Raw genomic sequence first — 15,683 nt, 5'->3', positions numbered from 1 at the left:
TCCATTTATTAAGCTGAGGAACACCCGGATATTTCCATATCGAACCAAGTTGTATATGCATCAACAGCCTTTTATAGAAGCAAAGGCTCCTCACCCCACTCTGGAAGGCCAAAGAAAAGCATTCCTCTTTTTTTCTCAATCTCTTATTTTCCAATTGGATATTCTGCTTTTCTATTAATAAAAACAAACTGAAAGCAAAATCATATTTAGGTTGTCTGCTTCCTCTGTGCCGAAACAAGCCCAGGGTTGCACTGACAAGTTGAGCACTGAAAGGCAGGTTAGAAGACATGCCTCCTGCCACTAAGAACACGGCCCCGCATCTCAATACCCACCCAGGCCGAGGCATGAGCACTCTCCAAACAGTCCTCTGGAAAGGCTGGGTCCCCATTAAGGAGTTGGATCCTCCCTGCAGAATTTTGCTGTGAGGCCCAAGTTTACATGAAGACAGTGAGGTCAGGACTTTGCAGAGAAGAAAGCTGAGTTGCTCCTTCCAGCCAAGTTGAGTACATATGTGTGGGCCTCAACATCCAGGGTTTAATCCAGAAGATTCAGAAGGCCATGTGCCACCTCCCTCAGGTGGAGGGCCACCCACCCACACTTTGCTGACACTCGGGCCGAAGTCTGTAGAGCTGTTTCTTCATTGCCAAGCCGGCTGAATTTCCGTCAGCAAGAGGGGAGAGGTTGCAGGGGAGGCTGGAAGAGGTAGGAGGGACTTGCTCCCTCCCACGTCCTCTCAGAGTCACCCAGCAACGGCCCCTCACCCCACAGTGGCAGTTGCTTCCAGTAGCAACAGTTGGTTCTAGTTTCTGGGGTCTTTTCCCAGAGGCCCAGAACCAGGCTCATCAGGATCCCTCAGAAACACCAGCAACAGCTGCTGGGGCCCCTCCTCAGAGACCCAGCTCTGTCAAATCCTACTCAGCCCCTGAGATGCCAGTAAGAGTGGCAGCACCACTCTTCAGGGGCCCCAGCTGGTTTCAGGGAGATACCTGGGCTCCGAGGGAACCAGCACTGCCTGGAGGTGCCTGTTCTGCAAACGTGTGAGCCCCAGCTCTGTGGGGACCCTCTGAGCATCTAAGGGACCACCACCAAATGCAAGCAGGGCCCGCTCTTCAGAGGCGTAAGTCCCAGTTCCGTGCAGGCGCTGTCCTGAGATGCTGAGGTCCCAGCACAGCCTGGAAGCCCCTCCCTGGGTAGCAGGGTCCCCTCTGAGGGAGCCCATCCTCTGTGGACCCCTTCCTCTCTTTTGTTAGTCCCGTCAGCGCTAAGGACAGAAGCCGGTTACGGCTTTCGTTACCTTGGAGCTCCTTTTTTGACTTATTTTTTTCCCTCTAATACTTGTATCATTATTCAGCAAACTGATCATGTTAAAGAGGTTTTAGTTTTAGATAGCAGAATGGGTCACTATGAAGGCCACTTCCTAGAACGCTGACTTGAGGACCTGTAGGGGACACTGAGGCAGCAAACACAGCAAAGGGATCTGCTTGAATCCCACAGGACAACCCTTCAATTGCCTGGTTTTGGGGTTCAATCCTGGAGACGTGCCTGCACTCACAAATCAACCTCAGGAGTAAAGTAAATACTAGTTTTTTTAAATAAATTACTTACACCATTTAAAAACACTCCTTCTTTGCTGCAAGTAACGCACAAAGTTTCAGCATCGTGAGGTTTCACCAGCACATAACAAATTTCACCTTTAATCTGTCTCCAAGGTGGGGCTCGACATCCATTTGAAAATTCATAATCTGAAAGCAATTATCACACAAGTAAAAGGAGCTCCTTAACCTCAACTTGTAACATAGCTTGGCTTCAAAAAACAGGATTGATATTTCAAGTTTTTGTTTCTTAAATATTTAGCTATTGAAGCATTTTGAAAATGTAATTATGAAGATAAATAGAATGTAACATGAACCTGAGGTGTACTCGATAGATTCCAAGACTGTCTGTTTTCCCTTTCCTGAGAACTGTTTAAGCAGCTCTATGTCATTCTTCACAGTCCCTGGATTTAATCGTATTTCTCTGAAATAAATGTTTAAGAAATTCATTTGAAATACTTTAAAAGAGAATCCACAGAAAATAACATGAAAACATTCTATTATATTGGGGAATATTGTTTTCATAATTAAAATATCAGTTAAATTATACATCAACAAAATTGTAGTGAATTTTAACCATGTTACAATCTCATAGCACTGCTAGACATTAAAGAATTAGTGATTTGCATTTAATGCTGAGAATGTTGAATGTTAACACTTAAATACACTCATTTAAATAGTCACTTCATTTCTTAATGAAAGTATCAAAGTACTAGAAAAGACTAGAAAGATGAACAAGTTTTAAATCTGACAAACTCTACATGATAAGTGAATTATAATTTAAAAATCTATCTAATGATTTAAGAGACTTTGGGGATAAAAAAACACATAATGGCTTCAGAACTAGATTAAATTCTACTAGAATGTTTTAGCTGAAAATTTTACTATTTGGAACTAGAAATAGTCATGAAGAACTAAAATTTTATTCCAAATAATGTAATGTTAAATCAATAGCAAACACTTCTAAACATTATTTTTCTTATGTTTCCTCTAAAGCTCTAAAAGTACTTTTCAGAACCAATTTTCAGAGGTTTCTTAAAAAAAAAAAAAAAAAAGACTCACAAGGAAATATGTTTCAGAGAATGATTGAGTAAGTGCAGATCCAGCTGCTTGAGTTGCAAGGCAATCTTCATCTTAATCTCACTTTCAGAATCATCATCTTTGGTAATTTTGTCAAGAATATTAGATACAAATGAGTTTCCAATTTTTTCACTTATTATATTATAATCCAAGCCCAAGATTTTTGCTACTGGATTTCTGTTTGCTGACCAAAAAAGTAAATTTTGAAAATTATCCTCTTGTTGTCTATTACTAGAGCCATATAGAATACCAAGTCCTTTGGAGCCCACTCAAACACGTTCATTTCATTAAACTGTCTCTGACTGACCCAATTTGAATTAATCTCTATTTCTCAGATTCTGTTGTACTTAGAAACTTTCTTACTCCTCTTGAGATGTTCACCTTGTGCTATAATATCATGTATATATGTCATCACCCTAATAGGCCAGAAGTCAAGAGGTCTGTTTCTTTTTAAGTTGACTATGGGGCCTTATTCAGAATAGGCATTCAATTAATACATCCAGAATCGATTTGAAGATAGAGAAATATTGGTCTCCTTAGAAAAATGATCACTAGAACTGTATGTCTGTGTGTGTGTGTATCAGTGAACAGTATTCACAAATGTTTTCTCTCCAAAAGAGCATGTTTTTCTCAGTCTACAGATCTACTGCCAATCTTTTCCACCTGTTTGAACTGCTTATATTTCCAATGTCCTTAGATGTTAACTGGGAAAACAAATATAACAAGTATTTACATAAATGCTAAAATTATAGTGAAAACTTAAAATCCCAACTCATAACCAAGGCTGAAAGTTGAATCTAGAGATGTTGAAAACAGAATAAAAGCCAAAATGGGGCTTCCCTGGTGGCTCAGATAGTAAATAGTCTGTCCACCTGCAATGCAGGAGACCCAAGTTCAATTCTTGGGTTGGGAAGATCACCTGGAGAAGGGAAAGGAAACCCACTCCAGTATTCTTGCCTGGAGAATCCCATGGACAGAGGAGCCTGGCGGGCTACAATACATGGGGTTCACAAAAAGTTGGACATGGCTAAGCCACTAACACTTTCAAAAAACTGTATGGTTGAAAATGAGGGATAAACGGGCAAAACCATGTTTAGGAAGGAGAAATTCAAGTCAGATGAAAATACATATGCATTTGGATTGAGGGGGAATGCCCATGGGACTAATTCAGAAGGCATGACCTGATGGACATGAAGAGAAGATGGCAATGGTTTTTAACTTTCCCACAGGAAATGGACTGTTAGCAGGAGAGGCTGGGAGCTGTTAGAAAAACCTGCATGGGGTAGGGTGCAGGCATCACGAGAAGGAGACCCAGGGACCAAGCACTTAGCGAGCATCTCCATTCACCACCTTAACAACTGTCATCTCTAAAGATTACGAAGAGAAATATTAGGTGAATTCTGGGGAAAGACACAAGCTGACTTCCAAACTGCCAGTTCAGTTCAGTCAGTTTGGACCTAAAACTAAGAGCTTTACCTAGAACTCTTACAGAAAGGCAAAATGCAGCAAAGGTTGCATATTTAGCCAGATTGGGTATATAACACTTTGTGGATTTAAATTTACAGATTAAGTTGAATTTAATGTATGGGGTGTGCCCTCAATTAACTCTTCTGAAATTCAGTTTTATTCTCAAGATATCATCCCTCCTCAGAAAAGTAACTTTGATGTATAGGAAGAGTAGACAAGACATAAAAAGAGGCTGCTGTCCTAAGGTTCACATCTTTCCAAAAATCAAAAGAATATAAAATGACCAATTTTCCATCTCACAGACACAGACAGTGGCAATGAATGATGAGACAGAACTCATGTACATTATGCCTGGGAACCACACGTCACATGATCACAAAGAAGCAAAGCATACACATGACATAATTACCTGCTAATAGGTATTTCTACTCATAAGAAATATTTAAAGCCCAGTTATAGCAGGTAATAATATTCTGTTTTGCATGTCAGATGATTAGGCAATAAGAACATTTTATAACTATAGTGAAGAGGAAAAATATTTCCCACTGAATGAAAGTAACAATGCACAGAAAGCTATGTATTCGGCTGAGACAAATGGGAAGTGAGCTTATTATGGGTTGTCTGCTAAAGGAAGAGGCTACATTCATTTTAAAGGAAACTGATCACCATCTGGTACAGCAGAATGCAAGAGGATGGCTCCTAACACTGGCCCTGGACATCTGTCTCTTTCCCTGACATGAACCTTAAAGGCCGCGGGTCTTTCCAGAAGCTAAGAAGGCTCGCTTTAAACCACACACAGAGATTAGAAATCTAGAAGTTGACTAATGGTAAAGCATTAGGGTTTTCATTTAAAGTGGAAAGCTGATATGAGCATAACATTTCAGCCAAGAAAAATTAAGGACATTTTTATGAAGCTGAACTTAGTACTTTTTACCTTTTAGAGAACTTTTTCAAGAGACTATAACAAATGATTCCCTCCCCATTCCCCAAGATTATGTTTCTGAAAGTTCAAATCACAGACTGGAGTATAAATATCACCTTCAATACATGCTTGTGCTTCCTTCAGCTTCATATTTTTAGCAATATATAACATACGTGACAGCTGCCCAAAGCTCCTGATTTTAATTTGTGGTACAGAGAGATACAGCAAAGGCTCTCCATTTTTATCAACTTCTTCTGATTTGACTGTTGTTCCACTAAAAAATGAAAAAAAAATTTTTTTTTCTTGAAGGCTTAGGGTTACCTGAATGCCAGTAGAAGTTAATTTAAGACATCTCAACACATTATTTCCATGTCTCATGGTAAAATACAGAGAATATAAATAGGTCTTGTTAGAAGCTCATCTATTTTCCCACTTTCATCCACTTTTAGGCCCTTAAATCCCCAAACTTCTTTAGCAATATGATATATCCAGGAAAAACATTTTTAAGCAATCTCCTGAATACCTATGTAAACTCACAGTTTTGGGTTTTGTTTTTCTAATAATGCATTGGACATCTTTTTTAAAATCACTAGTTCTGTGGGAATCATTTATGTTTTGTGGATTTCCAATGTTATTTTATTTATAAAATTTTTACACCACAGTAATTAGTGGTTAGGAACTTTCTTGGCTACTCTGTTTCTGAGCAAAAAAAAAAAAGAGAGAGTGCTATGAAAAAAGACAAACTAGATCCCCTCTGTGGATTATTTTCCCCCTCCAAACCCCTAATTTGGTTTACTTTAGGATAAGAAGCAGTTTTTCTAACTAGGCTTTTTCCTGATCAGAAATTGTTAGCTCTCTTAGATTGGTATTTTTCCCATTTTAACTTTTTTAGGTTGTCATTTCTAAAATATTAAGATTATTTTTTATGGCCACGATATATCTATACTACTTACAACATACTTAAACTGCCCAATTTTTCATTACATACTGATAATCCCTAGTAAAAGTGTCCACATCTGATATTTTTTATTTTTTAAATATGTACCTATTTATTTATTTGGTTGTACTGGGTCTTAGCTGAGGCATGTAGGGATCTAGTTCCCTGACCAGGGATGGAACCCTCACTCCCTGCTGTGCTTAGTCACTCAGTCACGTCTGACTCTTTGCGACCCCAAGGACTATAGCCTGCCAGGCTTCTCTGTCCATGGGGATTTTCCAGGCAAGAATCCTGAAGCGGATTGCCACACCCTCCTCCAGGGGATCTTCCCGACCCAAAGAGCAAACCTGGGTCTCCTGCATTACAGGCAGATTCTTTATTGTCTGAGCCACCAGGGAAGCCCTGCATTGGAAGGCAAAAATCTCAACCACTAAACCACCAGGGAAGTCTCAAGACCTGCTATTTTAAAATGTAATACAGATAAATAGTTGTGAGATGTTGACAGTTCATCATAAAAAGTAAATTGACAGACTCAGTCAATCTATTACTATTTCACTAAAATAGAAAGAGGGTCAAAACTGGGGGACGGGGGGTGTCCCTGGAACCTTATGTGGCAAAAGGGACTATGCAGACGGCTGACATTAAACACTGTGAGATGAGACGACTGCTCTGGGGTATCTAGGTGGGTCAATGTAATCAAAGGGATCTTCAGAAGAGGCAGTCTGAGATGGCAACATGACAATGGAAACAGGGTTCAGTGATGCGGGCCACAAGCCAAGGGATACAAGTGGCCTCTAGAAGCTGTAGAAGGCAAGAATGAAGGAACACAGCCCTGCCCACACTCATGTTTAGAATTTTTGTCACCTCCAGAACTGTAAGATTTAAATCCATGTTGTTTTAAGCCATTAAGTGCATTGTAATTTGCTGCAGCAGCAACCAGAAGGGAAGACAGGAGCTTTATTGGTCTCCCCCACTGCTCTGTTCCCAGGACCTTGAAGAGGAACTGCACACAGAAGGTGTTTGACAGACGCACGAGGAATAAACGAAGGAGCAAAATGGTTTTAGATTTGCCAGTGCTGGGCATAATTTACAGAATGTTTATTTTCCCTGGAATAAAGCTTTTGAAAAGAACTCCCTTAGGACTGAGGAGTGGTCTTAGAGGCCTGTACTGGGGCAGGGCCACTGGTGCAGAAAGGATGAGGAGAGGATGAAGTCACAGGCAGAATGAATACCCACAGGATCAAGCTCCTGAACTTGAGAAAGTGAAACTCCTGGGGAGACCAGGAGAACAGCAAGGCATGGGGACATGTCTCACTGTCCTGCCAGCTGAAGCCTGCAGCTGAACAGAGCCGGAGGAGCTACAATGCTGGCAACCGAAAGGATTCTTGAAAAGCAGGCTCCCATTTCAGGCTCGCAGTCTCTAGCCCTGAAGACAGAACTCTTTGGAAGAAAACTATTGTAGACATCTTGATAAGGTTAAGAAGAATTAAAGAATAAATGAAATCCATCGACCTGATAAGAGACTTTTAAACTGGAATTGAGAAGCGAGCTAAAAATGCTCAGCTTATACAATAGAGAGCAGGAAAAATGTCTCATTTATTTAATCCCCAATGTCAAGTTCCATGTCCAGAACACAGTAATTACTCCACAGTTATATGTCTGAATAGTAACATAGGAAATAAGGCTGTAGCTGAGAAACTATTCAGTAATCTCAGGGAGGAGAAGCAAAGAGTTCAGTAACAGAATTTCAGGCCACTGATCTGTGACTTTGAAATTTTATCAAAATAAAATAATCATTGTCTCATCAAACAATACCATTTTAAGGCTGGAGATCATGTGTTTCAGCCCTTAGTGATATTGATCAGAAGATTAAGGACCATAAAGGTATGAACTGGGTGTGAAATGTGCATTTCCAGTAGAGGAGGTGTCCTGCTCCAACGTCCTCATGTCTCATTCACACAGAACTAACCACTGAGACACAGCAGACAGTCATTCACAACTAACATACAGCAATATTAAAGCAGACATGATTCAAAAATCCTAGTTCTACCAGAGGGGAGGAAAGAACAGGTAACATCATTTTCACCAAGTGATTCTGAATGCTTACCCAATTAAAAAAATATATGGATACTAAGGGAGAAAGAGGAAGTGGAATGAACTGGGAGATTGGGACTGACATATATACACCGTTGATACTGTGTATAAAACAGACAACTAATGAGAACCTACTGTGTAGCACAGGGAACTCTACTCCATGCTCTGTGGTGACCTAAATGGGAAGGAGTCCAAAAAAGAGGGGATGTATGTATACATACAGCTGATTCACTTTGCTGTACAGTAGAAACACAACATGGTAAAGCAATTATACTCCAATAAAAATTATAAAAAAGAAAAGAAAAAGGGCAAAGGACTTGAATATACATAGCACTAACAGGGATTCACAGATGGCAAATAAGCAAAAAACTATTCAAAAATAACTAGCAATTACACATTCATGAATCGATTATTTTTCAAATTCTTTTCCCATTTAGGCTATTACAGAGTATTGAGCACTTTGCTGTACACCTGAAACTAACACAACATTGATAATCAACAGTGCTCTAGTATAAAACAGAATTTTTTTAAAACAAGAAAAAAAGGCCCACGCTACTCTGTAGAGACTCTAAGTAACACTATCACCACAGATAGTGTCACCACTGAGTGCTGTCACCTGTCCTTAATTTACAGTGATTTGGGGTTCATTCTGAGGTGTTTTAGGAAGATTATTAATCTCATCCTGTGTGAAAAGAACAAAAACAACTGGAAACAGTGATAAAAGAAACCTATGATTTCCATCAAAATGAAAGCAGAGATATTTCCTCCTCAACTCTGAATGTGGAGAGATAATACAGGATGAACAGGTGCACCTCAGGAATGAGTCTAAAGGAGACAACAGAATCGGGCCAGTGCTGTGCTCATCTAGTCAACTAATAACCAACTGCACAAAAGGAAAGAAGATGGTGGATGAAACATAAAACTTCCTCATTGTGTGAGTAAAGGATCAGTTTCGACATCAGATGCCAACAAGTCTAGCTCAAAAGAAGGCTCATCACACCTGTGTTGACAGCTACAGAGTGTGCCCTTGGAGATGCACTGTAGCTGAGAAGTAAGGCCACACGTACAAGTGTGGTCTCCAATATATCTGCAGAGATCAGCAAAAGTGGGGGGGGGGTCATTTGGCTGCTTTAACAGAGTTTTGGCATAGATGAAATTGCCTTGCTTTGGAAGAAGATGCGTGAGAGAATGAATAGCCCCAAGAAGAATCTGCCTTTGTTCTGAAACATCCAAGGATATTACTATTTGGTAGAAACATGTCCGGAAACTCCAGGCTTAAATCCTCATGACGACTTGGGTATCCACATGGTCTTACAGATATGAATCTTGACTAGGGGGCTTCCTCCACTTTAAATAAATGAATAAATGTGTTCTAAGGCCCTGCAGCTAAGCAAGAGTGCATATGAACCAAAGAGCAAAGAAAGAGGCAGAGGGACTGTTTAATTACACATTCTTCTTGCCATTGAGGGCATCACTGGTTTACATCATGTGATGTGCTGCTGGATGGACCAAACACCAAGTGACTTTGGGTGCTGAAGGTTCCTTGGTTTAGGGGACAGAGCACAGAGTGGGTCAGGACCTGGATGTGAGAGCATTTGGTATTCTCCTTCACTCCCTCGTAGTTCAGTCGGTAAAGAATCTGCCTGCAACGCAGGAGACCCAGGTTCAATTCCTGGGTCAGAAAGATCCCCTGGAGAAGAAAATGGCAACCCAGTCCAGTGTTCTTGGCTGGAGAATCCCATGGACAGAGGAGCCTGGTGGGCTACAGTCCATGGGGTCGCAAGAGTTAGACAAGAGTTAGACATGACTTGGCGACTAAATGATGACCACCAAAATCTCAGCTATATCTTTTGCCTTCTTTGGGTCAGTCAGTATCTACCTGGTTTCCATCAAGACACACAGGAATAGTTTCCACCCTCCTATGCAGCAACGGCTACTATCACACCCCTCTCACTTCTTCCATCATCAAAGAGATCATCGACCAAGGTCAGAAACAGGAATGACAAATAGAAAAACTGGCCCACCGAAGAGCTGCATGGTAAACTTGACGGAAGAAAGACACAAAGGGTTAGCTGGTTCAAAACATACACGGTGTCAAAATGTCCAAACATCCTGCTTGATGCTACACTGAACTCAGGTGAGAGAAATAAAACACTTTGGGAGAAAGTGACCATTAGCACTGTTAAACATAAAATATAATTTAAAAAAAAAAGTTTTCTGAAAACTCAGAAAATAGACCATGATATCAGAACCAAAGCGCCCTTGAAATACAGTTCAAGAATGATTTTCCAGGGACTTCCCTGGTGGTCCAATGATTTAAGACTTCCAGTTAAGGGTACAGGTTTGATTCCTAATCAGGGAGTTAAAACCCTACATGCCTCGGGGCCAAAAACCCAAAACATAAAACCGAAGCAATATGGTAACAAATTCGATAAAGACTTTTAAAAAAAAGAATGATTTTACAGTTCTAAAAATTAAATTCTGAGTTTATGCTCAAAAATAATCCCAAATGGAAAAGGCATGTACAGCAAACTTTGGCCAGAGAACTGTTTTTCATAAGATCAGACTTTAAAAGTTCATATGCAAAACTAAAGAGGAACAAAGGAAGTGGATCAGAATGCCTAAAGTGACACATAAGCTGAAATTGACCAAAAAAAAAAAGAATATATGAATTTACATATATTTATCATCTACAATGTATATTTACAGAATACATTTTATATAAGTAGAATTATATTTACATAAACCTATGTAATTAATATAAAATATATATTTAGCTATGATCAAAAGAGAAATTGCTAGCCTGCTGTTTGAGGTGGAGGTAGAATTTTTTTTTTGAATCTCAGATTTGGAAGGGTCTCACTTAAGGACAATGCTAATTGTTAAAAAGTCTTTTCCTTATAGTAAGCAAAATGTACTGCTCTCCCTTTGCTGCCCCACAGATTTAAATACCAGAAGGGGTTTTGTCTTTATCTCAGGTCACGAAACCAATGCCTGGTGGCATCTGGCAGTTCGTGTGAGTGGAAAGACCACTCACAAAGCAACAGCAAATGTTGGAGAGTGCAGTGACCTGGAAATACATTCCCTATCAAAAGAAAATTCAAATGTAAAAATTAGATAAACAGTGTATTGGCCAACTACACATCCTCAGATTTCACCCAAGTGCCTCCAGGTTTCTGAGAGTTCTGAGAGTCACACAGGTTAAGCGATTTGCCTTAAACCTACAATCAATCAATAAAAAACATACAACCGAAGACATTAAACTCTAGAAGCAATTCACTGGCTTACCTGACAGCATAGCCTGATCCAAACGCTGAGGGGTCCAAATTTGTTTTCCATTCCAGCGGTTCTACAAAAACATAGTTTGCCTCTTGGGGATATTTATAGATAAAACTCTCCACAAACATAATAATTTCCTTCACTATAGCCTCATTGAGAGGAGTAACTTCCAGGGTCTTAGCCCCATGCCCCGCAGCAGTCCACTGCGCAGACCTGGTCAGTGCCACGCCCATGGGATCCCACGATGCTCAAACCTGAGCTCAGCACACACACTGCATCAGAGCAGAGAGAGAGAGACAATAGCATCCATCTTCCTAGAGGAACATTTCTCATTTTCAAGATTTTAAGCTAGTACTTACCCAACCCACATTCTGCTTGTTCACCTTAGAGACGGATTTTTTTTTTTTAATTATCCAATTGCTCTTCAAGTCAATAAAATAGTTAATGTTCCCTGAACCAGCTCTAAGTAAAACTGACCCAAGGACATAAGGATTTTCCAGTATCTGCCTGCCCTGGAATGAATAACTTCTTTCTCATTTTCAGCCTAAGACAGAGAATTCCGGTCAAAAAACAGAAACATAAAAGTCCAAGAGCGGAAAAAAAAGAATCGGAGGAGGCATGCCTTCTGGTTTGCAGCTCTGCTGGGGCCAGCGATTATAAGAGATGCTCTTTTGAGCTGGATCACACATTGTTTAGAATTATGCTATTAAACTGAATTTTGTTATTCTTTGCTGTAACATACATCTATATCTGTGCAATGATGGCTGATGAAAGTTTCCCAAATGCCCTCAGAATTCATAAAAAATAGAATAAGAACATTAAGTAAAATAGAATTTTAATTTTTTTTCTGACAATTCATAAGGCACATATTGATGGTATTAATCAACATATTTGAGTAATTCAAATTCCATACTTCTTGCATATATCCTGCCCAGAATATTTTTATCATAATTCATAACTTGCTTAAGAGAAAATGTGAGCATGAATGAGAACCTTTTTAGCCTGTTTATCTAAATTATCAGAGGATTCTAGCATTAAAATGTAAAACAGAAATTGAAATAAATTTCACTTTCGATAAAATTAGCCTTTAAAAGAGGTATCTGAAAAGATAACATTATCTGCACACTTAAATAAGAGCCAAGTTAATAAATAAGTCCTGATATCACTATATTATGGAGCTTTGTCTTTTTTTCAGATAATCTATACTTGTTTATTTTCTCACTGGCAATTAACACTGATCATTAAAACCTTTCACCTGGAATAATAGAAGAACAGTTTAAAAGTTAAATAAAAAATATAATTAGCTTCCCGCTTCCCATAATTATTACAAAAGCTCAGAACCAAGATTTTATAGAAACGGTTTGGAGATTTTACTTTCCTTCCTGTTGTTATATCTTCAAATCCAGTAACAGGGACATCTAGATCAGAGGTCCTCGACTGGGCAGTACTGGCTGCTGAACAGCAGTGAAGAAGTATCGTACAGATGTTTTATTATCAAAACGATAGGGGACATTGTGAGCACTTAGTGATGAAGACCGAGAATGCCAGATGTCTGCCATGTGCAGGACGGTTCCCTAGAAGGAAGAACTATGATGCAACCTCCAACATTTAGCACGTAACCAATTTCAGATAATTCATACCTGAGCCTACAACCTATTGCTACTTTACAAATAATCACAAAGGATTTTTCACAGTTTAAATATGCATTGAATTTTCCAGAACTGAAACTACCATATAAATCAAAGGATGGTTGTAAATACTTATTTTATATAGACCTTTACCAGGAGGTCAGCATTTTGCAAAATCATATCATTGATTGAAATTCTAGTCACACAATTTAAGTTTGTGACACGACTGTATTTGGGGCCACTGTATACACAGCAATTGAACATAAGGCTGGAGTAATTGATTTTGTTGTTCAGTCACTAAGTTGTGTCCAACTCTTTGTGACCCTATGGACTTCAACACACCAGGCTTCATTATATTCTGCTACCTGAGCATTTGCATGCTGATATTTTATTACAATTATCTTCTTTTATTTTACAGTTAGAGCACCATTGAGATTTAAAACTATGATTTTGATTTCAGAAGAGTAAAGTGAGTATTACAAAATATTATAAGAAGCAAGTATTGGATCAGATAAAGTTTAGAACAACATAATATACATACATACACATAATATACATACACATACATATGTATATCTGTAAAAATGCTAGTGAAATAAAATGAATACCAAAAAGGTATAAATTTGTTCTGTGCATTCATTTTAGTATTCCAGTTTCTATTGCTAGATTCTGAACACATAAGCAAGCACTGATGTTCATGTATGACACTCTTGAGTTTCCCAATACTATGAAAGAAAGTGCAGATAGATCTATTAAAGGCTCAGGTGGATGGTTCTGTTTGTTTTTAAAGGTAAATTTGTTTCAGTTTATAAAGTTATTGTTTAAATCACTTCCTTCTTGTACCTTTTTTTTTTTAAAAAATGTGAAATTACATAAGGCTATAGCAGTCCACATACCAGATACTAATTTTCTGGAAGATACTTAAAAAGGAGCTAAGAAATGCAAAAAGTTCTTTTTTTTATCATGATAAATTTTTTTATGAACGTGTGTAACATATTCGACACCATTCAAATTGTTTTTCTGAGTCTAATAAACCCAGGAGCTGCAGCAATGGGCAGGTTTGCCTTAAGAAGGCCTAAGAAAAAACTGGGGCTTCCCTGGTGGCTCAGTGGTAAAGAATCTGCCTGCCAAGCAGGAAATGCAGGCTCGATCCCTGGGTCGGGAAGATCCCCTGGAGAAGGAACTTCAGGAGTGGCAATGCACTCCAGTATTCTTGCTGAGTTAACCCCATGGACAGAGGAAGACTGGCAGAGCCCGGCAGGCTATAGTTCATGGGGTTGCAAAGAGTTGGACATGACTTAGTCAATACAACGACAAGTGAGCCTATGACCATCCAGAAAACAAGCACAATATTATTAGAATTAGTATTAGGGGGGAAAAAAGTGGAACAGAATAGCAAAAAGAAGACCATGTATAAAAGATTTTTTTTTAAAAAGGCTTTGCAGACCCAACTGAGTTTCTAAAAGAAAAAACAGGTAGTCTTGTATTTTTTTTTCTTCTTAAGTATGAGAATTTCTAGTGACCTCTTAATTTGCAAGGAGAACAAAAGCTACAGCATTTATTCCTCTAATTCCAGTAATGTTCCAAAAATTTAAACACTAATTTTTTTTTATCAAGATAGCTTGATGGGACGTTTACACCCAGCGCCAATCCATGAGATCTTAGGGCCTGAGAACCATGGTTACAATGAACATATGTGAATACATAGTACTTATTTTGAGTTAAACCAAGATTTTGAAATTTAACAATGACAAGGGAAAAGGTTTTTGTGCATGTTTGTCTCCATAAACTGAGAAATCACTTTACACTCATATTGTCTACTCATCCGATAGATACAACAGTTTGTTTTTTCTTTTTAAGGGTCCGTTGCAAGCCTCCAGTATCATTATAAAATAAAACCCATTCGTGAATAACTTCCGGAACACCTGAGTAGAAGCAAAACTCAATTCTTTACGAGACTAGGGAATATAAGCGTCCACTCTTAAGATCTAGCGGGTTAGGAACAGTGCCTGCGCTGGCGTCCGGAGAACGAGAATACCAGGCGATAAAACCTGCAAAAAGATTGGTTTCAGGGCTGACAGGAACCGAGCCCTGAATAAAAACAAACAGACCCGATGTGGAGATGCGCAAGGATGGCACCAGCCGGTCCTCGAACTGAGTAAAGTCAAGTATTGGCGCGGGAGGCCGCGGTCCTGGGCTGGGAGGACGGAGACGGGCGGGAGGAAGCGGCAGCGAAGACGCACGGATATGCAGGCAAAGCTGCGGAGACGGAGGAGGGAGAAGGGAAGGCAGGCCAGGAGCAGCGGGAGCAGCAGCCGGGGAAGGGGGACGCGGATGCGGCCCGGGCTGGGGGCTGCAGAGTCAAGGTCCCAAGGCCGGGAGGAGCGGTGTGTCCGCGGGGAAGCAGGGACTGGACCAGATGGGAGAGACGCGGAGGGGGCGGATACCGGGTCCGAGGAGAGAAAGGGAAGCCGGGAGGGGACAGAAGCGAGGCCTGAGCGCGGGTCCTCAACTTCTCCATCCCCGCGGACTGCTGCAAATACGCCAGCGCCCGCCCATCGCACTCACCGCAGCACCCTGCTCAGCGCCCCGCACTCCGCGCTCCGCCCGCGCGCCCGCCGGTTGCTAGGACGCCGGGTAAACACGGTGCCGGGCGCGCGCCCGCGTCCAGCCCTGAGTCCCGC

At 40.1% G+C, this 15,683-nt stretch overlaps 1 protein-coding gene across 5 annotated transcripts in view; it reads right to left on the bottom strand.

The window, feature by feature from the left end:
- The window catches only part of ARMC4 (armadillo repeat containing 4), a 173,597-nt gene extending 157,961 nt beyond the window's left edge, over nt 1-15,636 (bottom strand). For 3 of the 5 annotated variants that reach the window (XM_010860039.1, XM_010860037.1, XM_010860040.1), the window contains exons 1-6: nt 15,568-15,636; nt 11,381-11,643; nt 5,178-5,335; nt 2,655-2,856; nt 1,910-2,016; nt 1,606-1,742 (exon numbers count right to left, since the gene is read on the bottom strand). In XM_010860039.1, the coding sequence (XP_010858341.1) occupies nt 1,606-1,742; nt 1,910-2,016; nt 2,655-2,856; nt 5,178-5,335; nt 11,381-11,604 (828 nt within the window). In that variant the 5' untranslated portion in view covers nt 11,605-11,643; nt 15,568-15,636. Of the gene's footprint in view, nt 1-1,605; nt 1,743-1,909; nt 2,017-2,654; nt 2,857-5,177; nt 5,336-9,971; nt 10,136-11,380; nt 11,644-15,567 lie in introns of those variants that run through there. The other 2 variants (XM_010860038.1, XM_010860041.1) reach the window with 2 other exon arrangements.
- Nucleotides 15,637-15,683: the final 47 nt, after the last annotated feature.

Source organism: Bison bison, unplaced genomic scaffold (genome assembly GCF_000754665.1).
Source record: "Bison bison bison isolate TAMUID 2011002044 unplaced genomic scaffold, Bison_UMD1.0 scf7180017864461, whole genome shotgun sequence".
Lineage (NCBI taxonomy): Eukaryota > Metazoa > Chordata > Mammalia > Artiodactyla > Bovidae > Bison > Bison bison.
The sequence above is the reverse complement of the archived record's forward strand: the minus strand, read 5'-3'. Positions and strand labels throughout refer to the sequence as shown.